The sequence below is a fragment of the Oncorhynchus nerka genome, linkage group LG12 (genome assembly GCF_034236695.1).
Source record: "Oncorhynchus nerka isolate Pitt River linkage group LG12, Oner_Uvic_2.0, whole genome shotgun sequence".
NCBI classification, from domain to species: domain Eukaryota; kingdom Metazoa; phylum Chordata; class Actinopteri; order Salmoniformes; family Salmonidae; genus Oncorhynchus; species Oncorhynchus nerka.
The window spans coordinates 65,618,393-65,643,698 of NC_088407.1; the positions used below are offsets into that span (position 1 = coordinate 65,618,393).

General features: G+C 43.7%; 1 protein-coding gene across 3 annotated transcripts in view; it reads left to right on the forward strand.

The window, feature by feature from the left end:
* LOC115138617 (phospholipid-transporting ATPase VD-like) overlaps positions 1 to 18,056 on the forward strand; it is a 44,967-nt gene extending 26,911 nt beyond the window's left edge. For all 3 annotated transcript variants that reach the window (XM_029675658.2, XM_029675659.2, XM_029675661.2), the window contains 8 exons: positions 7,096 to 7,280; positions 7,378 to 7,633; positions 7,775 to 7,977; positions 8,079 to 8,279; positions 8,408 to 8,488; positions 8,672 to 8,776; positions 11,761 to 11,948; positions 15,547 to 18,056. In XM_029675658.2, coding sequence (XP_029531518.2) covers positions 7,096 to 7,280; positions 7,378 to 7,633; positions 7,775 to 7,977; positions 8,079 to 8,279; positions 8,408 to 8,488; positions 8,672 to 8,776; positions 11,761 to 11,948; positions 15,547 to 15,796 — 1,469 coding nt within the window. In that variant the 3' untranslated portion in view covers positions 15,797 to 18,056. The remainder of the gene's footprint in view (positions 1 to 7,095; positions 7,281 to 7,377; positions 7,634 to 7,774; positions 7,978 to 8,078; positions 8,280 to 8,407; positions 8,489 to 8,671; positions 8,777 to 11,760; positions 11,949 to 15,546) is intronic.
* Positions 18,057 to 25,306: the final 7,250 nt, after the last annotated feature.

Below are 25,306 nucleotides of genomic sequence, written 5' to 3' on the forward strand. Positions count from 1 at the left end.
CAAAGTAGTTGGCGAACCAGTCATTAGAAAAACCGAGGCTGCCGATAAGAATACGGTGATTGACAGAGTCGAAAGCCTTGGCCAGGTTGATGAAGACTGCTGCACAGTACTGTCTTTTATCGATGGCGGTTATGATATCATTTAGTACCTTGAGCGTGGCTGAGGTGCACCCGTGACCGGCTCGGAAGCCGGATTGCACAGCGGAGAAGGTACGGTGGGATTCGAAATGGTCAGTGATCTGTTTATTAACTTGGCTTTCGAAGACTTTAGATTGACAGGGCAGGATGGATATAGGTCTGTAACAGTTTGGGTCTAGGGTGTCACCCCCTTTGAAGAGGGGGATGACCGCGGCAGCTTTCCAATCTTTTAGGGTTCTCGGACGATACGAAAGAGAGGTTGAACAGGCTGGTAATAGAGGTTGCAACAATGGCAGTGGATAGTTTTAGAAAAAGAGGGTCCAAGATTGTCTAGCCCAGCTGATTTGTACGGGTCCAGGTTTTGCAGCTCTTTCAGAACATCTGCTGTTTGGATTTGTGTGAAGGAGAAGCAGGGGAGGCTTGGGTGAGTAGCTGCGGGGGAGGCGGAGGTTTTGGCCGGTGTTGGAGTAGCCAGGAGGAAGGCATGGCCAGCCTTGAGAAATGCTTATTGAAATGTTCAATTATCATGGATTTATCAGTGGTGACCGTGTTACCTAGCCTCAGTGCAGTTGGCAGCTGGGAAGAGGTGCTCTTGTTCTCCATGGACTTTACAGTGTCCCAAAACTTTTTGGAGTTAGAGCTACAAGATGCTAATTTCTGCTTGAAAAAAAGAGCCTTTGCCTGGCTGACTGCGTGTATTGGTTCCTGACTTCCCTGAACATTTGCATATCGTGGGGACTATTCGATGCTATTGCAGTCCTCCACAGGATGTTTTTGTGCTGGTCAAGGGCAGTCAGGTCTGGAGTGAACCAAGGGCTATATCTGTTCTTAGTTCTGCATTTTTTGAACGGGGTATGCTTATCTAAAATGGTTAGGAAATTACTTTTAAAGAATGACCAGGCATCCTCGACTGACGGGATGAGGTCAATATCCTTCCAGGATACCCGGGCCAGGTCGATTAGAAAGGCCTGCTCGCAGAAGTGTTTTAGGGAGTGTTTGACAGAGATGAGGGGTGGTCGTTTGACCGCGGACCCATAGCGGATACAGGCAATGAGGCAGTGATCGCTGAGATCCTGATTGAAAACAGTGGAGGTGTATTTGGAGGGCAAGTTGGTCAGGATAATGTCTGAGGTTGCCCATGTTTATGGATTTAGGGTTGTACCTGCTGGGTTCCTTGATGATTTGTGTGAGATTGAGGGCATCTAGCTTAGATTGTAGGACTGCCGGGGTGTTAAGCATCTCCCAGTTTATGTCACCTAACAGAACGAACTCTGAAGCTAGATGGGGGGCGATCAATTCACAAATGGTGTCCAGGGCACAGCTGGGAGTGGAGTGGGGTCGATAGCGGGCAGCAACAGTGAGAGACTTATTTCTGGAGAGGTTAATTCTTAAAATTAGAAGTACAAACTGTTTGGGTATAGACCTGGAAGGTTTGACAGAACTTTGCAGGTGATCTCTGCAGTAGATTGCAACTTCTCCCCCCTTGGCAGTTCTATCTTGATTGAAAATGTTGTAGCTGGGTATGGAAATCTCAGAATTGTTGGTGGCCTTCTTAAACCAGGATTCAGACACGGCAAGGACATCAGGGTTGGCGGAGTGTGCTAAAGCAGTGAGTAAAACAAACTTAGGGAGGATGCTTCTGATGTTGACATGCATGAAACCAAGGTTTTTTGATCACAGAAGTCAACAAATGAGGGTGCCTGGGGACACGCAGGGCCTGGGTTTACCTCCACATCACCCGAGGAACAGAGTAGGATGAGGGTACAGCTAAAGGCTAGCAAAACTGGTCGCCTAGAGCGTTGGGGACAAGGAATAAAAGGAGCAGATTTCTGGGCGTGGTAGAATAGATTGCAGACAGGGGTATGGTGGGGTGTGGGTACAGCGGAGGTAAGCCTAGGCACTGAGTGATGATAAGAGAGGTTGCATCTCTGGATAAGCTGGTTATAATGGGTGAGGTCACCGCATGTGTGGGAGGTGAGACAAAGGAGGTATCAGAGGTATAATGAGTGGAACTAAGGGCTCCGCAGTATTCTAAAACAATGATAACTAACCTAAACAACAGTATACAAGGCATACTGACATATGAGAGAGACATAAAGTGAGGCATAAAGTAATCACAGGTGTTGATTTGGAGAGCTAACTAAGACAACAACGGGTGAAACAACAACCGCTAATCAGCTAAAACAACAACAGGTAAAATGGCGATGACTAGGCAGAGAGGGTAGGTTAACTACAATCAGTGCCGGAGTTCTCGGCTGGGGCAGACAGATAAATAAACAAAAATTATAATAAATGTAAAAAAAATAAACAAAACAAAAATAAACAGAATGGAGTACCGTGATTAATGGACAGTCCAGCAGGCATCAGCTATGTAGCCAAGTGGTCATAGGGTCCAGGGGGCAGCAATAGATGGAACAGGGGAGCCGCGGAGTAGTCGCTAGCACGCGGGCGGCACGGTGTTTAAAGTTAGTAGCCCGGGGCTAGTAGACGCGTCTGGTCTGACGGAGGCCGGTTGAAGGCACAGCTGGTGCGGCGGGGCGCCGTGTCGACTAAGGATCCAACCCAGATGGCGAAGTGTGCTGAAGTGAAGTAGCCTTCCAGATGACAAGTCCAAATCGAACAACTCAAGCTTTCTAGTAAAGGCCTCAAGTTTTTCCACCATGTCCACCACTGTTTTCCCTCTTCCTTGTAACTGCATATTTAACCCGTTTAAGTGACAAGAATATGTCAGCCAAAAAAGGTGTGTGTAGCTTGCAGTTAATGCTTCAATTTTTCTGTGTCAGGCCTCTATCTAAGGCGGGAATGCCACTTTGAAAGTTCCATGCTTAAATTCATAATGAAGTCTGAGATTGAGTTATTTGCAAACAGCAACATTTTCATTGCAAATAAGACACACTGGCTTTGCATTGGGAAGAATATTGGAAGATGAACACATCTATGAACACATATCTACATTATCTGTCCATTCTTTCACCTTTCTTTTGATACTTTTTGAGAGCGACATATTCTCTTGCTATCAAGCTAATTGTTCTGAACTAATGTTGACGTTAAAAAAGTAGTGCAGCTCACAGTAGGCTATGTAGATCTGTTTTTCCCAACCAATCAATGCACAGAGAAATAGACAAAAATAATAATTGAATGGAGACATTGGTGATTTTATGAGCGTAATCAGATCGAAATTATTTTATTGTCACTGAATTTATCATGTACCAATCAGATGTGTTAAAGGCCTATTAATTGTGCTAATATTATATGCTAATTGTGGAATGACCATTCGACTATTATCTCAAAGAATTTGGCCGAAGGCCAAACCTAGTTGACGAGTCCTGTCCTATGTGTTTTCATAAAATATATTCACTGAGCTTGTCTGATGCTTTAAGCACAGTTTGATTAAATAATTTAGACACACAAATGACTAGAGCGAGCCCAACCAGGAATTGATTTGATTGTGCCGGGCCTGGCTCAGACTTGCTGCGCTGTGTTAAAAAAAGAAAAGACAGCGAGTGACTGTGTGACTAGCACCCTTTTGTCTTTCTCTCTTCCCTGCTGCAGCGACCACCACAGAACATCAACGTGTTTACCGCGCTGTCCGTGTTGCTAAAGCTGCAACATAATTACAGCCATTTCTGACTGAAAAGTTCTCTTACCGAAATTCCTAATTTGTTTAGAAAAAAACCTTCCCTATTCCCTAAACCCTTGCTCTCTTTTCTGACAGTGTACAGTGCATTCAGAAGGTATTCAGACCCCTTGACTTTTTCCACATTTTATTTATTATACTTATTATAAAATTGATTAAATATATTTTTCCCTAAAAACAGTCGCATTAATGCAATTTCCTAAATGGAACGGTTTATTTATTGTTTAAGCTAATTGTTCAAGGCTCCTTTAATTTATTTTAAAACTAAAATGCTTGATTCCATTTCAAATCATGAATGACTGATATGCTGTGTGATGACATAAACTAACACATGAATGATTTATTGATGCAGTAGCCTATATAAGTATTGAAATATAGGCCTAAGTAAATGATGGTGTTAATGCTAAATGGGATGCGTAGCACGCGCTCCAGCAGGTGTATCTCATTGATCATCCCTAAAGCCAACACTTCATTTGGCCGCCTTTCGTTCCAGTACTCTGCTGCCTGTGACTGGAACGAATTGCAAAAATCGCTGAAGTTGGAGACTTTTATCTCCTTCACCAACTTCAAACATCAGCTATCTGAGCAGCTAACCGATCGCTGCAGCTGTACATAGTATATTGGTAAATAGCCCACCCATTTTCACCTACCTCATCCCCATACTGTTTTATTTATTTACTTTTCTGCTCTTTTGCACACCAATATCTCTACCTGTACATGACCATCTGATCATTTATCACTCCAGTGTTAATCTGCAAAATTGTAATTATTCGCCTACCTCATGCCTTTTGCACACATTGTATATAGACTCCCCCTTTTTTTTTCTACCTTGTTATTGACTTGTTAATTGTTTAGTCCATGTGTAACTCTGTGTTGTCTGTTCACACTGCTATGCTTTATCTTGGCCAGGTCGCAGTTGCAAATGAGAACTTGTTCTCAACTAGCCTACCTGGTTAAATAAAGGTGAAATAAAAAAATAAATAAAAAATGCTCTCTTAGGCCTACAGCTCAATGGTGGTTATGGTTATACAAGGCTGCTATACTAAGCCTTCTAATGATAATGACATTACTTATGATCATAATTGAGTGGCTGGTGCCAACACACTGACTCAACTCCAGCCACTTTAATAATGGGAATTGATGTAAAATATATCACTAGCCACTTTAAACAATGCTACTTAATATAATGTTTACATACCCTACATTATTCATCTCATATGTCTACGTATATACTATACTCTATATCATCTACTGCATCTTTATGTAATACATGTATCACTAGCCACTTTAAACTATGCCACTTTGTTTACATATTCATCTCACATGTATATACTGTACTCGATACCATCTACTGCATCTTGCCTATGCCGCTCTGTACCATCACTCATTCATATATCTTTATGTACATATTCTTTATCCCTTTACACTTGTGTGTATAAGGTAGTAGTTTTGGAATTGTTAGTTAGATTACTCGTTGGTTATTACTGCACTGTCGGAACTAGAAGCAAAAGCATTTCGCTACACTCGCATTAACATCTGCTAAACATGTGTATGTGACAAATAAAATTTAATTTGATTTAATAGTAATAATTACAAGAAAAAGGAGTGTTATTATTGTTGTTTTACAAATAATTTTTTTGACAATTTGGAACAGCGTAAAACAGCATTAAATCAATTAAGAATAATACCAGAGAGGCTGTTCTAACGAAAAACAGTTTAAAGCCTTTATTACAGCAAAGCGAAGATTAAAAACAGCCGAATGTGAAATTGTTACTTGACATGTTGTTGCATGAGGCTTGGTGCACATGGAATCAGTAGGCTATTAAACAAACACTCAAACAGGCAACAGAAGCAGGACCTGTCTTATTTCTGTAGATACAGTACCAGTCAAAAGTTTGGACACACCTACTCATTCAAGGGTTTGTCTTTATTTTGACTATTTTCTACATTGTAGAATAATAGTGAAGACATAAACTATGAAATAACACATATGGAATCATGTAGTCACCAAAAAAGTGTTAAACAAATAAAAATATATTTTATATTTGAGATTCTTCAAAGTAGCCACCCTTTGCCTTGATGACAGCTTTGCAAACTCAACTCAAGCAGCTTCATGAGGTAGTCACCTGGAATGCATTTCAATGTGCATTGTGCCTTGTTAAAAGTTTATGTGTGGAATTTCTTTCCTTAATGTGTTTGAGCCAATCAGTTGTTGTGACAAGGTAGGGGTGGTATACAGAAGACAGCCCTATTTGGTAAAAGACCAAGTTCATATTATGGCAAGAACAACTCAAATAAGCAAAGAGAAACAACAGTCCATCATTACCTTAAGACATGAAGGTCAGTCAATCTGGAAAATGTCAAGAACTTTTCAAGTTTCTTCAAGTGCAGTCGCAAAAACCATCAAGCGCTATGATGAAACTGGCTCTCATGAGGCCCGCCATCGGAAAGGAAGACCCAGAGTTACCTCTGCCGCAAAGGATAAGTTCATTAGAGTTACCAGCCTCAGAAATTGCAGCCCAAATAAATGCTTCATAGAGTTCAAGTAAAAGAGACATCTCAACATCAACTGTTAAGAAGAGACTGCGTGAATAAGGCCTTCATGGTCGAATTGCTTCATGGTCGAAAGAAACTACTACTAAGGACAACATAAGAAGAAGAGACTTGCTTGGGCCAAGAAACATGAGCAATGGACATTAGACTGGTGGAAATCTGTCCTTTGGTCTGATGAATACAAATTTGAGATTTTTGGTTCCAACCGCCGTGTCTGTGAGATGCAGAGTAGGTGAGCGGATGATCTCTGCATGTGTGGTTCCCACCGTGAAGCATGGAGGAGGAGGTGTGATGGTGCCTTGCTGGTGACACTGTCAGTGATTTATTTAGAATTCAAGGCACACTTAACCAGCATGGCTACCACAGCATTCTAGTGTGATATGCCATCCCATCTGGTTTGCACTTAGTCCCACTATCATTTGTTTTTCAACAGGACAATAACCCAAAACACACCTCCAGGCTGTGTAAGGGCTATATGACCAAGAAGGGGAGTGATGGAATGTTTCGATGTCTTCACTATTATTCTACAATGTAGAAAATAGTACAAATTAAGAAAAACCCTGGAATGAGTAGGTGTGTCCAGACTTTTGACTGGTACTGGATATATAATTTTTTGCTACTGCTCGACTAAAGACATTTCGGCCAACCAAAAGCCTATCGACCAAACAATCGACCAGTCGACTAAATGGGGTCACCCCTAAACTTGGTTAGGGGCTAGCAACAACCAATTGCAATGGCTGACTGTAGTGTTACTGTTTCTGTCGCCAGGGGCAACAGGGATTGTGGATAGACTGCAGGAAGAAGTGCCAGAGACCATTGAGGCACTACAGAGAGCAGGGGTCAAAGTATGGGTCCTCACAGGGGACAAACAAGAGACTGCCATAAATATCGCCTGTGCCTGCAAACTGCTCAGGACCACAGACCAACTGCTGACTGCTAATTGTGATAGCAAGGTGAATGTTATCCTGTTATTCTAAATTATTTGTCCTTCAAAATGTGTTCCTGTCATCCTGCTATCAATCTTCCTCATCCTGTCTTGTGTCTCTTCAGGAGGCCTGCAAGGCCTTGTTGCTGGAGCTGCGGGCGGAGGTGGAGCGTGGCGAGGCATCTGAGGGCACGTCAGGCTTCACCCTGGTGGTGGACGGGCGCACGCTGGACTTCGCCCTGCAGGAGGACCTGAAAGGGGACTTCCTGGAGCTGAGCCGGCGCTGCAGGGCCGTGGTCTGCTGCCGCTCCACTCCACTTCAGAAGAGCCATGTGGTACAACTGGTACGGGACCAGCTCCGAGTCATGACCCTCGCCATAGGTCAGTGGAAGTCGGTAACACTTAAATAAATGATAAGTCCAGGATATAAACATTTATGCACATTTATAAGGCAGTAGGATTAGGCCTGTCTTAGTGCTTCCAATCTAGATTTCTTAAGTCTGGGGCGTCCTTTTTGTCCAGGTGATGGAGCCAATGATGTCAGTATGATCCAGGTGGCAGATGTTGGCATTGGGATATCTGGCCAGGAGGGCATGCAGGCTGTGATGTCCAGTGACTTTGCCATCTCTAGGTTTAAACACCTCCGCAAGCTGCTGTTGGTCCATGGCCACTGGTGCTACACACGCCTGGCCAACATGATTCTCTACTTCTTCTACAAGAATGTGGTAAGAACATCTCTCACTCACCCCAGGCACACTACTCACCATCTCTGTCTTTATTTTCTCTTCCTCCCTCCCTTTGTCTCTCTTTCTTCCTGTGTGTGTAGATGTATGTGAATCTGCTGTTCTGGTACCAGTTCTTCTGTGGTTTCTCGGGGAGCGTCATGACCAACTCCTGGGTGCTCATCTTCTTCAACCTCCTCTTCACCTCCGCCCCTCCCCTTCTCTACGGGATCCTGGACAAAGACGTGTCTGCAGACACCCTCATTAAGTTACCGGAGCTCTACAAATCCGGACAGCATTCCAAGGTGTGTTAAGGCGGAATCTGGTTGTATTAGGACAATGATTTCCAAATCTGGTCCTTGGGTATATTTTTGTTGTAGCCCAGCACTAACACAAACACTCATTGATATGTTTTATTTATGTATCTGTCCAGGCCTACCTCCCATCTACCTTCTGGCTGACGATGCTGGACGCTCTTTACCAAAGCCTTGTCTGTTTCTTCATTCCTTACTTTGTGAGTAGATTTCCACAAATAGTGTTATTGCCATTGATCTATTGTGTTTTGATACATATACCCTGAGAAGGGGTCAGTGATGTGGTGTTGTTCTCTCTAGTCTGGGAGTAGTTTAAGTTGAATAGGGCATCATGTCATACCCTACCTTTGAACGAATGACAGGAATTCCTTATTTTTGGTCAGGCATATGCAGGGTCAGATGCAGACATGCTCTCCTTTGGGTCTCCCATCAACGCCTCGGCCCTCCTCATCATCCTACTACACCAGGTCATCGAGAGCCGCACACTGGTGAGATTCACACCTTACCTGACACACCCATAGGTTGATAATGACAATGCATTTACAGTGCATTCAGAAAGTATTCAGACTTTTTTTACACATTTTATTACGTTACAGCCTTATTCTAATATGGATCCAATTATTTTGGGGGATGGGAATGCCACTTTGAAAGTTCCATGCTTAAATTCATAATGAAGTCTGAGATTGAATTATTTGTAAACAGTGACATTTTCATTGCAAATAATACACACTGGCTTGGCATTGGGAAAATATTTTAAGATGAAAACATCTCTCTGTCCATTCTTCCCTGAAACTTCGATTTTCACCTTTTCTTTTGATACTTTTTGAGAGCAACATTCTTTTGCTTTCAAGTTAATGGTTCTGAACATATGTTCCCCTTTAAAAAAGTAGTGGAGCCTACAGTAGGCTACGTACAGTGCATTCAGAAAGTATACAGACCTCTTGACTTACCACATTTTATTGTTACAGCCTTATTCTAAAAATATATATTTTTAATTTCCCTCAATCTACACACAACACCCCATAATGACAAAGGGAAAGCAGGTTTTTAGAATTTTTTGCAAAAAAAAAAAAAAAAACCTTATTAAGTATTCAGACCCTTTGCTATAACACTCGAACTTGAGCTCAGGTGCATCTTGTTCCTATTGATCATCCTTGAGATGTTTATACAACATGATTGGAGTCCACCTGTGGTGAATTCAATTGATTGGACACGATTTGGAAAGGCACACACCTGTCTATATAAGGTCCCATAGCCGACAGTGCATGTCAGAGCAAAAACCAAGCCATGAGGTCGAAGGAATTGTCCGTAGAGCTCTGAGACAGGATTGTGTCGAGGCACAGATCTGAGGAAGGGTACCAAAACAGTTCTGCAGCATTGAAGGTCCCCAAGAACACCGCGGCCTCTGTCATTCTTAAATAGAAGAAGTTTGGAACCACCAAGAATCTTCCTAGAGCTGGCTGCATTGCCAAACTGAGCAATATTTCGCAACAAAGCATCCTTCACTCTTGCTGTCAAACTTACCCTCGTAAAACTGACCATCCTACCGATCCTCGACTTCGGCGATGTCATTTACAAAATATCCTCCAACACTCTACTCAACAAATTGGATGCAGTCTATCACAGTGCCATCTGTTTTGTCACCAAAGCCCCATATACTACCCACCACTGCGACCTGTATGATCTCGTTGGCTGGCCCTCGCTTCATACTCATCGCCAAACCCACTGGCTACAGGTCATCTGCAAGTCTCTGCTAGGTAAAGCCCCGCCTTATTTCAGCTTACTGGTCACCATAGCAGCACCCACCCGTAGCACGCACTCCAGCAGGTATATCTCACTGGTCACCCCCAAAGCCAATTCTTCCTTTGGCCGCCTCTCCTTCCAGTTCTCTGCTGCCAATGACTGGAACGAACTGCAAAAATCTCTGAAGCTGGAGACTCTTACGTCCCTCACTAGCTTTAAGCACCAGCTGTCAGAGCAGCTCACAGATCACTGCACCTGTACATAGCGCATCTGTAAATAGCCCATCCAATTTTCCTCATCCCCATACTGTTATTTATTTATTTATCTTGCTCCTTTGCACCCCAGTATCTCAACCTGCACATTCATCTTCTGCACATCCTACCATTCCAGTGTTTAATTGCTATATTGTAATTACTTTGCCACCATGGCCTATTTATTGCCTTACCTCTCTTATCCTACCTCATTTGCACATGCTGTATACAGATTTTCAACTGTATTATTGATTGTATGTTTGTTTATTCCATGTGTAACTCTGTGTTGTTGTATGTGTCGAACTGCTTTTATCTTGGCCAGGTCGCAGTTACAAATTAGAACTTGTTCTCAACTAGTCTACCTGGTTAAATAAAAGTGAAATACATAAACCAAAATTGTAAAAATTGGGGGAAAAGGGCCTTGGTCAGGGAGGTGACCAAGAACCTGAAGGTCACTCTGACAGAGCTTTAGAGTTCCTCTGTGGAGATGGTAGAACCTTCCAGACGGACTACGATCTCTGCAGCACTCCACCAATCAGGCCTTTATGGTAGAGTGGCCAGACGGAAGCCACTCCTCAGAAAAAGGCACATGACAGCCTGCTTGGAGTCTCAGACCATGAGAAACAAGATTCTCTGGTCTGATGAAACCAAGGTTGAACTCTTTGGCCTGAATGCCAAGAGTCACATCTGGAGGAAACCTGGTACCATCCCTACCGGGAAGCATGGTGGTGGAAGCATAATGTGGGGATGTGTTTCAGCGACAGGGACTTGGCGCCTAGTCAGGATCGAGTGAAAGATGAACGAAGGAAAGTACAGAGAGATCCTTGATGAAAATCTATTCCAGAGCGCTCGGGACCTCATCTTCTAACAGGACAATGACCTTAAACACACAGCCAAGACAATGTAGGAGTGGCTTCGGGACAAGTCTCTGAATGTCCTTGAGTGGCCCAGCCAGAGCCCGGACTTGAACCCAATCGAACATCTCTGGAGAGACCTGAAAATAGCTGTGCAGCGACGCTCCCCATCCAACCAGACAGAGCTTGAGAGGATCTGCAGAGAAGAATAGGAGAAACTCCCCAAATACAGGTGTGCCAGGCTTGTAGCGTCATACCCAAAAAGACTTGAGGCTGTAATTGTTTGTTTTTATACATTTGCAAACATTTCCTAAAACCTGTTTTCACTTTGTCATTATGGGGTAATGTGTGTAGATTGATGAGGGGGAAAAAACTATTTAATCCTTTTTAGAATAAGGCTGTAACGTAACGTGGAAAAATTCATGGGTTCTGAATACATTTTCCAAATGCACTGTATTTAGCACTTTTGACTAGGTCTCAGTGCATTCACATTTTGAAGGGGGTCAACTCATGGGTTCAAGTTGTGAATTAGTGCACCTGGGATCGTGTCTGAATATTCCTGTTCCATGTTATGTACTCTATTTATATTCCTATGTTGATCTGTGCTATGTTCCTGTGTTACAGACATGGCTACATGTGTTAGTGCTGGTGGGTAGTGCTCTCTTCTACTTCTCTTTCACCCTGGTCTTCAGTGTGGTGTGTGTGACGTGTAGTCCCCCCACCAATCCCCTTGGTGTGGACAAGCTACAGATGTCCCAACCACTCTTCTATGGAGTATGTGCCCTCACCACCGTGCTGGCACTGCTACCAAGGTATACACACCAACAAATCAAATCAAATTTTATTTGTCACATACACATGGTTAGCAGATGTTAATGCGAGTGTAGCGAAATGCTTGTGCTTCTAGTTCCGACAATGCAGTAATAACCAACAAGTAATCTAACTAACAATTCCAAAACTACTGTCTTATACACAGTGTAAGGGGATAAAGAATATGTACATAAAGATATATGAATGAGTGATGGTACAGAGCAGCATAGGCAAGATACAGTAGATGGTATCGAGTACAGTATATACATATGAGATGAGTATGTAAACAAAGTGGCATAGTTAAAGTGGCTAGTGATACATGTATTACATAAGGATGCAGTAGATGATATAGAGTACAGTATATACGTATGCATATGAGATGAATAATGTAGGGTATGTAACATTATATTAGGTAGCATTGTTTAAAGTGGCTAGTGATATATTTTACATCATTTCCCATCAATTCCCATTATTAAAGTGGCTGGAGTTGAGTCAGTCATGTTAGTGGTGGCTGTTTAACAGTCTGATGGCCTTGAGATAGAAGCTGTTTTTCAGTCTCTCGGTCCCAGCTTTGATGCACCTGTACTGACCTCGCCTTCTGGATGATAGCGGGGTGAACAGACAGTGGCTCGGGTGGTTGTTGTCCTTGATGATCTTTATGGCCTTCCTGTAACATCGGGTGGTGTAGGTGTCCTGGAGGGCAGGTAGTTTGCCCCCGGTGATGCGTTGTGCAGACCTCACTACCCTCTGGAGAGCCTTACGGTTGTGGGCGGAGCAGTTGCCGTACCAGGCGGTGATACAGCCCGCCAGGATGCTCTCGATTGTGCATCTGTAGAAGTTTGTGAGTGCTTTTGGTGACAAGCCAAATTTCTTCAGCCTCCTGAGGTTGAAGAGGCGCTGCTGCGCCTTCTTCACGATGCTGTCTGTGTGAGTGGACCAATTCAGTTTGTCTGTGATGTGTATGCCGAAGAACTTAAAACTTGCTACCCTCTCCACTACTGTTCCATCGATGTGGATAGGGGGGTGTTCCCTCTGCTGTTTCCTGAAGTCCACAATCATCTCCTTAGTTTTGTTGACGTTGAGTGTGAGGTTATTTTCCTGACACCACACTCCGAGGGCCCTCACCTCCTCCCTGTAGGCCGTCTCGTCGTTGTTGGTAATCAAGCCTACCACTGTTGTGTCGTCCGCAAACTTGATGATTGAGTTGGAGGCGTGCGTGGCCACGCAGTCATGGGTGAACAGGGAGTACAGGAGAGGGCTCAGAACGCACTCTTGTGGGGCCCCAGTGTTGAGGATCAGCGGGGTGGAGATGTTGTTGCCTACCCTCACCACCTGGGGGCGGCCCGTCAGGAAGTCCAGTACCCAGTTGCACAGGGCGGGGTCGAAACCCAGGGTCTCGAGCTTGATGACGAGCTTGGAGGGTACTATGGTGTTGAATGCCGAGCTGTAGTCGATGAACAGCATTCTCACATAGGTATTCCTCTTGTCCAGATGGGTTAGGGCAGTGTGCAGTGTGCAGTGTGGTTGAGATTGCATCGTCTGTGGACCTATTTGGGCGGTAAGCAAATTGGAGTGGGTCTAGGGTGTCAGGTAGGGTGGAGGTGATATGGTCCTTGACTAGTCTCTCAAAGCACTTCATGATGACGGAAGTGAGTGCTACGGGGCGGTAGTCGTTTAGCTGTTACCTTAGCTTTCTTGGGAACAGGAACAATGGTGGCCCTCTTGAAGCATGTGGGAACAGCAGACTGGTATAGGGATTGATTGAATATGTCCGTAACCACACCGGCCAGCTGGTCTGCGCATGCTCTGAGGGCGCGGCTGGGGATGCCGTCTGGGCCTGCAGCCTTGCGAGGGTTAACACGTTTAAATGTCTTACTCACCTCGGCTGCAGTGAAGGAGAGTCCGCATGTTTTCTTTGCAGGCCGTGTCAGTGGCACTGTATTGTCCTCAAAGCGGGCAAAAAAGTGATTGTCTGCCTGGGAGCAAGACATCCTGGTCCGTGACTGGGCTGGTTTTCTTCTTGTAGTCCGTGATTGACTGTAGACCCTGCCACATACCTCTTGTGTCTGAGCCGTTGAATTGAGATTCTACTTTGTCTCTGTACTGACGCTTAGCTTGTTTGATAGCCTTGCGGAGGGAATAGCTGCACTGTTTGTATTCGGTCATGTTACCAGTCACCTTGCCCTGATTAAAAGCAGTGGTTTGCGCTTTCAGTTTCACGCGAATGCTGCCATCAATCCACGGTTTCTGGTTAGGGAATGTTTTAATCGTTGCTATGGGAACGACATCTTCAACGCACGTTCTAATGAACTCGCACACCGAATCAGTGTATTCGTCAATGTTGTTATCTGACGCAATACGAAACATATCCCAGTCCACGTGATGGAAGCAGTCTTGGAGTGTGGAGTCAGCTTGGTCGGACCAGCGTTGGACAGACCTCAGCGTGGGAGCTTCTTTTTTTAGTTTCTGTCTGTAGGCAGGGATCAACAAAATGGAGTCGTGGTCAGCTTTTCCGAAAGGAGGGCGGGGCAGGGCCTTATATGCGTCGCGGAAGTTAGAGTAACAATGATCCAAGGTTTTTCCACCCCTGGTTGCGCAATCGATATGCTGATAAAATTTAGGGAGTCTTGTTTTCAGATTAGCCTTGTTAAAATCCCCAGCTACAATGAATGCAGCCTCCGGATAAATGGTTTCCAGTTTGCAAAGAGTCAAATAAAGTTTGTTCAGAGCCATCGATGTGTCTGCTTAGGGGGGGATATATACGGCTGTGATTATAATCGAAGAGAATTCTCTTGGTAGATAATGCGGTCTACATTTGATTGTGAGGAATTCTAAATCAGGTGAACAGAAGGATTTGAGTTCCTGTATGTTTCTTTCATCACACCATGTCTCGTTAGCCATAAGGCATACGCCCCCGCCCCTCTTCTTACCAGAAAGATGTTTGTTTCTGTCGGCGCGATGCGTGGAGAAACCCGCTGGCTGCACCGCCTCCGATAGCGTCTCTCCAGTGAGCCATGTTTCCGTGAAGCAAAGAACATTACAGTCTCTGATGTCCCTCTGGAATGCTACCCTTGCTCGGATTTCATCAACCTTGTTGTCAAGAGACTGGACATTGGCGAGAAGAATGCTAGGGAGTGGTGCACGATGTGCCCGTCTCCGGAGTCTGACCAGAAGACCGCCTCGTTTCCCTCTTTTACGGAGTCGTTTTTTTGGGTCGCCGCATGGGATCCATTCCGTTGTCCTGGTTGAAAGGCAGAACACAGGATCCGCGTCGCGAAAATCATATTCTTGGTCGTACTAATGGTGAGTTGACGCTGATCTTATATTCAGTAGTTCTTCTCGACTGTATGTAATGAAACCTAAGATGACCTGGGGTACTAATGTAAGAAATAACACGTAAAAAAAACAAAAAACTGCATAGTTTCCTAGGAACGCGAAGCGAGGCGGCCATCTCTGTCGGCGCCGGAAGTACAGAACAGTAGTACCAATCCTTTTCAGACAGAATCACTGCTCGATTTGAGACCCATGTCATAAAAAACATATTTTTTGTAAATCATTTTTTAAAACCTTTTCTACCTTCCCTCACTGTCACTCTTTCAGATTCCTGTTCCATGCATTGCGCAACAGCATCTTCCCCTCTGACACACTGAAAGCTGCTCTGATGGACCAGCTCAACCCAGACAACTACTGTAGGAGGATGCAGCACTGGAACCAGACCCAGACCCAGGCCCAGAGTAAAGCCAGGGGTCTCGTCATCAACGTGGAAGACTTGGACATCAAGATCCCTGACTTTATACTCCCTAAAGAGCTGAAGGAATGCAGAGCTGCCACTGGCTCTGTGCTCTCATGACCTCAGAGGCTACAGGAGGTGGCTACAATAGAAAGAAAAGAATAGTCCCCATTCAAGTCATTGATGGCACAATTGGTAGCCATTGTGAGTGCACTCTTAGGAGCAAAGAAGGAAGTAAAAGCTGGAAGTTTACCCATCAATTTGTGCTGTGATTTGTTGAATTAACTCAACTGACATTACAAAAAATACATTCCATTGCATGAGCCACATCAGTTAGCATCATTTACCAGTCAAATTGCAAGGGTTAGAGGTTCCAAGCCTGTGCTATTCATTATTTACATGGTGGCTACAGGGTTCAACCCTAACACCCTTCAAAGTTAGCTGGCTTGCTGCCTTGCATGCGTTGCTCACTGGTGTTGGTTAAGATCCCCATGCTGTCTATCCAGGGCAAAGAGATGGATGTATCTCACATGTGCCTAGAGTTGCATTAACATGGAGTCATGGTCCCTTGAGAAAAGATTGGTGATGTGGACACATATTCATAAATGTGTGTCTGCTGTGTGGTAGGACTTTGACACAATCCAGTGTCCATGGTGAAGAGGCCCCTTCATAGTGCACCTTACCCGAACACTGCTAGGTGTGGTCCACTCTGGCCCTCTTCAATGTGCACTGAGCATGTAGAGAACAGAAGGCTATTCGTTATCATTATTAGTTATCAAAGCGCTGCTTTGTTGAGAAGGGTGGAATTATATGCAGGAGTGTGTAATGTTTGGAATGTTTTTACAATCATTGAGCTGCGTACACTTATTTGAAAAGTTAGCATCAAGCTATGACTCCTTTTGTGTTTAGGCACAACTCTTCGATGTTGGCGTGTCTTAAACAAACACTCCAAAATAACATTGTAAATGATGCATATGAACCTTGGACACAGAGGTCCCATTGAAGGGCTAGACCAAATCAAAATGCTGTAAAGTGGCCTTTTCCTCCTGAATCACACTTGAATTCATTTTGACTGGAGTTGAAATGGACCTGACCTTTCTCACCACTGTTTGTTTTCCTCTGACCTTTAGTTGAGTAAAGCAGTCCACTAAAACATGGGATATATTTATTTAACATGTATTTCCTTGTTGAGATACAATCTCTTTTTGAGAAAGTCCTGACCAAAGTGGCAGCACATGTTTAGTTACAAGACAAGAACCAAAATGCTATGTACAGTTACACACTGACAAAATGAAAATGAAATGTGGGAATTGCCTGGGGCTTCTAAAGCAAGACAACCAAAAGTGCAACTTAGTAGGCCTAAGTGCAGGAGAAGGATTCAGGTATGGCCCTCTATGTGAAGTAGGCAGTGGTGTAAAGTACTTCAGTAAAAAATACTTTAAAGTACTACTTCAGTTGTTTTTTGGGGATATCTTTACTATTTATATTTTTGACAACTTTTACTTTACTACATTCCTAAAGAAAACAATGTACTTTTTACTCCATACCTTTTCCCTGACACCCAAAAGAATCATTACATTTTGGAATGCTTAGCAGAACATGAAAATTGTCCAATTCACACACTTATCAAGAGTTCATCCCTGGTCATCTCTACTGCCTCTGATCTGGCAGACTCACTAAACACAAATGCTTTGTTTGTGAATTATGTGTTTGAGTGTGCCCCTGGCTATCTGTAAATTAGAAAACACATTGTGGTTTGCTTAATATAAGGAATTTGAAATGATTTATAATATAAGTATATTTTAGCAATTACATTTACTTTTAATAATTAAGTATATTTAAAAGCAAATACTTTTAGACTTTTACTCAAGTAGCATTTTACTGGGTGAATTTCACTTTTACTTGAGTCATTTTCTATCAAGGTATCATTAAGTGTGACAATTGGGTACTTTTTCCACCACTGGAAATAGGCTTTACAAATGTTCTCTTGAGTTTGCCTGTATAAGGCATTGGGATTCATATCTACTTCTGAGAAGTGACGTTTTTCTCTACCACATGCAATTCTGACCTAGTTTGGTCTTTTTTAGACAGATCATCCTCAGTATTTTATGTGGTAACATTAGACTGATGTAATTTTTTAAAATAGATTTTTACAGTAAAATCCTGCATATCAAATCCTGTACAACATGGCAAAGGCAGCTGATTTGAATATAGTCCAATTGGAAAAGTTTCAGAGCAATGATTAGAAGTAATTTTTTTATATCAACTTAATTCCAAATGTGTGTACTGTATCAGATATTGGTATAAATACATTAGCAACTCATGTGCTCTGTATCATGTTAATTATTTGAGTTTAGTGTTAATAAACGTCTGATGTTAATTTGTGTACGATAATTAGGGTTATTATTATACAAACTACTTTATTAGCCTAATATTCTAAACAAGGGTAAATGGGGCCTGAGTCAACCCTGCTAGCTCCCTCTCCTCCTCTACCTCCCTCCATCTTTCTTTTAAAATGTGGATAAAGAACAGTTTAATCCTCCAAGCTGTGGACCCGTTGAGATCACAGTAGGCAGATGACTATGGCACAGACATTACTACAGTAGTCCTACAGTTTTACATTTTTGTTGTGGAGTGTCTGCTTAGAACTTCCTCATCATTTCCGTTTGGTCAGCGTGTGTGTAGGATTTCAGTTGGTGCTTTTAGAATGTTGAGTCGACGCTGTAGCCTGACAGGTGGAGAATCGCACAGGTGATTAATTGCTACTACAGTGACACGTGAAGTGTCGACAATGAGGTGGAGACATTCTTGTCCCTATTCGTACATTTTATCTTATAGCCTACCTGATCAAATGAAATTCAAGTTCTCTTCCTGTGCAGTGAGTTTTAGGAATGTTATCTGAAAGGCTTCAAGACAAGGGAATCCCTTCACTAGGCATCATAGTATTGTTATTAGCCTATTTATATTTAATTGTTAAAATATATTAATTGCTTAAATATTGCATTTAAAAAAGGGACAATCTGGGATTGGTACATCCATTTTCTGACTTTTTAAATTAATTATATATAGCAGTGGAAACCATGTATTTGATACCATTCCACTTTTACCACTCCAGCCACTAACATGAGCCCATCCTCTCCAATTAAGGTGCCACCAACCTCCTGTGATATATAGCCATTGAATCTTGAAGAATAGAACAGAAATGCCTCATGAGCATAGTTCAACTGTCTACCCTACCCATAGCTCTCAAACACTTGGCGGAATTCTGCCTTATCCCTACAGTTTTCAGTGGTTAGCTTCGCCCATGACTGGCTCATGTCAACTATAATCCTGCTGTTTAATGTTTAAAAAGTCAATAATCATCGTTTGCCATACGGCTTTCGAAACATACGGCCCTAATCTTTAATCAGCTAGAAAGGAGGGTACTTGAGAGAGGTCATGAGCAGATGAGCTCCCACATTTTTCAGCATGTTTTTAAAAATAGATAGTCATACAAACTTAGATTTTTTTGGAAGGAAACCAACAACCTGATTTTGGATGGAATTACTTGGAATGCTTCATACGGTCAAGGATTATTATTCCCAAACTATACATCAAATGCTCTGGCAAACAAGCAGAGGCCTGAAAACCACATCCAACCTGGAGCTGAGTAATGCTTAATCTGAAGCAATTTTTTTACTTTCAAAAGCAAAGAAGAAAAATAAATTACAATGATATATTTTACTTAATAAGGACTGAATACTCCGGCTACCAAGCTTTGCTAGGGCAAAGAGATACAACTTCAATTAGCCCTCGTGTGAAGCGAGAGGTGTTGAAGCCTTTGAGCTCAACAAATGGCAGGCTACCCCACCCAGATCCAGAGACCTTGAAGCCCCCTCCTGCTGTTCAAAGACCACCCACTGGCATTTTCTATAAGAAATCTGCCTCCAGAAATAAAAGCTTCTCCCAAGTGGGTGACACCTACTCCTGTTACCTGCTGCACTGCTGTTTGGATTCCACCTGGTGATCTGTTCACCGTCTGCCCTGGCCTGTCTCCCCCTGTCTGGTACAGGTACCCCACCACAGTCCCCTCCCCCCTCCCGAGCTTTCGCTCACTTCCAGCACACATGCACTGTTGGGGCTAGTGACTCTGAACTTACAATGGCTAGCCCCAAGTCTGTATATATTTTATTTTTTTCTTGTGCATTTTGCTATATGAATCCTACATGCTTTGTTGACTACGAACTTTCTTTACCCAACCATGGGATAGATTATGTTTGTTCCCATACTCGGGACTGATTCTCTGTTGGTTTCATAGACTTTTGGCCTCCCATCCCATTCTAAACACCTCTCACTGGCTTTGAATTCATGTTACCGGAGGCTAGAGGCTAGACCCCGGCGCCGACAGAGATGGCTGCCTCGCTTCGCGCTCTCAGGAAACTATGCAGTCTTTTTTTTTTATGTGTGTTCTCTTACATTGTTACCCCAGGAAATCTTAAGTTTGATTACATACAGCCGGGCAAAACTATTGGATATAAGAGCAACGTCAACTTACCAACACTACGACCAGGAATACGACTTTCCCGAAGCAGATCCTGTTTGGTCCACCACCCAGGACAATGGATCGGATCCCAGCCGGCGACCCAAAACAACGGCGCCGCTGGAGGGGCAGAAGAAGCGGTCTTCTGGTCAGGCTCCATAGACGGGCACATCGCGCATCTGCTCCCAAGTTTACTACTCGCCAACGTCCAGTCTCTTGACAAGGTAGACGAAATCAGAGAAAGGGTTGCCTTCCAGAGAGACATCAGAGATTGTTCTTTGTTTCACTGAAACGTGGCTCACTCAAGACACGCTATCGGAGTCGGTACCACCACCTGGTTTCTTCACACATCGCGCCGACAGAAACAAACATCTCTCTGGTAAGAAGAAGGGCGGGGGGGTATGCCTTATGATTAACGAGACGTGGTATGATCCTAACATACAGGAACTCATGTCCTTTTGCTCACCTGACCAAGAATTCCTTCCAATCAAATGTCGACCGCATTATCTACCAAGAGAATTCTCTTCGATTATAATCACAGTCGTATATATCCCCCCCAAGCAGACACATCTATGGCCCTGAATGAACTTCATTGGACTCTATGTAAACTGGAAACCACATATCCTGAGGCTGCATTCATTGTAGCTGGGGATTTTAACAATGCTAAACTGAAAACAAGACTCCCAAAATTTTATCAGCATATCGAATGCGCTACCCGGGCAGAAAAATCCTGGACCATTGTTACTCTAACTTCCGCGACTCATACAAAGCCCTGCCCCGCCCTCCTTTCGGAAAATCTGACCATGACTCCATTTTGTTGCTCCGAGCCTATAGACAGAAACTAAAACAGGAAATGCCCGTGCTCATGTCTGTTCAGCGCTGGTCCGAGCAATCTGATTCCACTCTTCAAGATTGTTTCAATCACGTGGACTGGGATATGTTCCGCATAGCGTCGGACAATAACATTGATGAATACGCTGATTCGGTGAGCGAGTTTATTAGCAAGTGCATCGGTGATGTTGTACCCACAGCAACTATTAAAACCTTCCCCAACCAGAAACCGTGGATTGATGGCAGTATTCGTGCAAAACTGAAAGCGCGAACCACTGCTTTTAATCAGGGCAAGGCAACCGGAAACATGACCGAATACAAACAGTGTAGCTATTCCCTCCGCAAGGCAATCAAACAAGCTAAGCGTCAGTATAGAGACAAAGTAGAGTTGCAAATCAATGGCTCAGACACGAGAGGTATGTGGCAGGGTCTACAGTCAAACACGGACTACAAAAAGAAAACCAGCAATCACACTGCCCTAACCCATCTGGACAAGAGGAATACCTATGTAAGAATGCTGTTCATCGACTACAGCTCAGCATTTAACACCATAGTACCCTCCAAACTCGTCATTAAGCTCGACACCCTGGGTCTCGACCCCGCCCTGTGCAACTGGGTCCTGGGCTTCCTGACGGGCCGCCCCGAGGTGGTGAGGGTAGGAAACAACATCTCCACCCCGCTGATCCTCAACACTGGGGCCCCACAAGGGTGCGTTCTCAGCCCTCTCCTGTACTCCTGTTCACCCATGACTGCGTGGCCACGCACGCCTCCAACTCAATCAAGTTTGCAGACAACACTACAGTGGTAGGCTTGATTACCAACAACGACGAGACGGCCTACAGGGAGGAGGTGAGGGCCCTCAGTGTGGTGTCAGGAAAATAACCTCACACTCAACAAAACAAAGTAGATGATCGTGGACTTCAGGAATCAGCAGAGGGAGCACCCCCCCATCCACATCGACGGGACAGTAGTGGAGAGGGTAGCAAGTTTTAAGTTCCTCGGCATACACATCACGGACAAACTGAAATGGTCCACCCACACACACAGCGTGGTGAAGAAGGAGCAACAGCGCTTCTTCAACCTCAGGAGGCTGAAGAAATTCGACTTGTCACCAAAAGCACTCACAAACTTTTACAGATGCACAATTGAGAGCATCCTGTCGGGCTGTATCACCGCCTGGTACGGCAACTGCTCCGCCCACAACCGTAAGGCTCTCCAGAGGGTAGTGAGGTCTGCACAATGCATCACCGGGGGCAAACTACCTGCTCTCCAGGACACCTAAACCATCCAATGTCACAGGAAGGCCAAAAAGATAATTAATGACAACAACCACCTGAGCCACTGCCTGTTCACCCCGCTTTCATCCAGAAGGCGAGGTCAGTACAGGTCCATCACAGCTGGGACCGCGAGACTGAAAAACAGCTTCTATCTCAAGGCCATCAGCCTGTTAAGCAGCCATCACTAACATTGAGTGGCTGCTGCCAACATACTGACTCAATCTCTAGCCACTTTAATAATAAAAAAATTGATGTAATTAATGATTAATGTATCACTAATCACTTTAAACTATGCCACTTTATACAGTATAATGCTTACATACCCTACACTACTCATCTCATATGTAAATACTGTACTCTATTCCAACTACTGCATCTTGCCTATGCCGTTCGGCCATCTCTCATTCATATATTTGTATGTACATATTCTTATTCATTCCTTTACACTTGTGTATATAAGGTAGTTGTTGTGAAATTGTTAGATTACTTGTCAGATATTACTGCATGGTCAGAACTAGAAGCACAAGCATTTTGCTACAAATAGCATTAACATCTGCTAACCATGTATGTGACAAATAAAATTTGATTTGATGAAATTGCTGTACAATATGATCTTGTCATCTGATGCACATTCAGATGTCATAAATCAGCACTGCAGAGTTCTCCCTGTACTATGCCGTGCCTTGATTGTATTACTGTTGATGATATCTGGAAATGTGCATATATCTGCTTGAAAGATTTCTGCTCCCGTAAAAGCCTGGGTTTTCTGCACGTTAACACTGGAAGCTTATTACCTAAAATGGATCAATTGAAAGTGTGGGTTCAGAGCTCCAATCCAGATGTGTGGTCACTACTGAGACGTGGTTAAGGAAGAGCGTTTTGAACACTGATGAGCACTGGTTGGTCGGCCCAATAATCTTTCCCAGATTATTACCAATCCCACAAGGTATGACTCCAAAGTCCAAACACCCAGAAAAGGCTACTCTTCTTGATGTTATTCTCACAAATAATCCTGATAGGTATCAGTCTGGTGTTTTCTGTAATTACCTTAGTGATCACTGGTTTACAGCCTGTGTTCATCATGGCTGCTCAGTGAAACAACCTGTCCTGATTTGTTATAGACGCTTGCTATAAAACTTTAATGAGCAAGCCTTCCTTCATGAACTGGCATCTGTAAAATGGTATAGAATCAGCTTGATCCCCTGTCGAAGACGCTTGGACCTTCTTTTTAAAAATATTTTCAGTGGTACTTTTAACAAACACGCCCCCATAAAGAAAATGCAAATTATAAACGGTTCAGCCCCTGGTTCGACCGTGATCTTGCAGAGTTACTCCACCTTAAGAATTGCATTTGGCGAAAGGCTCGGCACACACATACTCAGGCTGACTGGCTCTCGTTCAGGCAAATGAGAAATAAGTGCACTCAGGCTATCCAGAAGGCCAAAGTTTGTTACTTTAAGGGGCAGTTCTCTCTCTGTGGGTCTAACCCCATGAAGTTCTGAAAAACGGTTAAAGACCTGGAGAATAAACCCTCCTCCTCAGAGCTGCCCATGTCCCTTAAAGTTGATGATGTGGCTGTTACTGACAAGAAGCACATGGCTGAGTTTTTTAATCACCACTTCATTAAGTCAGGATTCCTGTTTGACTCAGCCATGCCTCCTTGCACTTCCAACATTTCCTCATCTCCCACCCCCTCTAATGTGACTATCCCCAATGCTTCTCCCTCTTTTTTCCCCTGCCCCGCTACAAAGTTTCTCCCTGTAAGCAGTCACCAAGTCTGAGGTGCTAGAGGAGCTCCTGAAACTTGACAAAAAAAAAAACATCTGGGTCAGATGATGGTTTAAACCCTTTCTTCTTTAAGGTTGCTGCCCCTATCATCGCCAAGCCTGTCTCGCCTTTCTGGGGAGGTACCTATTGCTTGGAAGGCAGCCACGGTTCATCCTTTATTTAAAGGGGGAGATCAAGCTGATCCTAATTGTTATAGGCCTATTTCTATTTTGCTCTGTTTATCAAAAGCGTTGGAAGAATGTCAATAATCAACTGACTAGCTTTCTTGATGTCTATAGTATTCCCTCTGCTATGCAATCTAGTTTCCATTTAGTTTATGGATGTGTCACTGCAACCTTAAAGGTCCTCAATGATGTCACCATTGCTCTTGATTCTAAGCAATGTTGTGGTGCTATTTTTATTGACTTGGCCAAAGCTTTTGATACGGTAGACCATTCCATTCTTGTGGGCCGGCTAAGGAATATTAGTGTCTCTGAGGGGTCTTTTGCCTGATTTGCTAACTACCTCTCTCAAAGAGTGCAGTGTATAAGTCTCAGCCACTGCCTGTCACCAAGGGAGTACCCCAAGGCTCAATCCTAGGCCCCACGCTCTTCTGCATTTACATCAACAACATAACTCAGGCAGTAGGAAGCCCTCTAATACATTTATATGCAGATGATACAGTCTTATACTCAGCTGCCCCCTCCCCAGATTTTGTGTTAAATGCTCTACAGCAAAGCTTTCTTAGTGTCCAACAAGCTTTCTCTACCCTTACCCTTGTTCTGAACACCTCCAAAACAAAGGTAATGTGGTTTGGTAAGAAGAATACTACTTCTGAGGGTTTAGAGCTTGAGGTAGTCACCTCATACAAGTTCTTGGGAGTATGGCTAGACCGTACACTGTCCTTCTCTCAGCACATATCAAATCTGCAGGCTAAAGTTAAATCTAGACTTGGTTTCCTCCATCCTAATCGCTCCTCTTTTACCCCAGCTTCCAAACTAACCCTGATTCAGATGACCATCGTACCTATTCTAGATTACAGACACATCATTTATAGATCAGCAGGTGAGGATGCTTTCGAGCGGCTAGATGTTCTTTACCATTCGGCCATCAGATTTGCCACCAATGCTCCTTATAGGACACATCACTGCACTCTATACTCCTCTGTAAACTGGTCATCTCTGTATACATGTCGCAAGACCCACTGGTAATGCTTATTTATAAAACCCTCTTAGG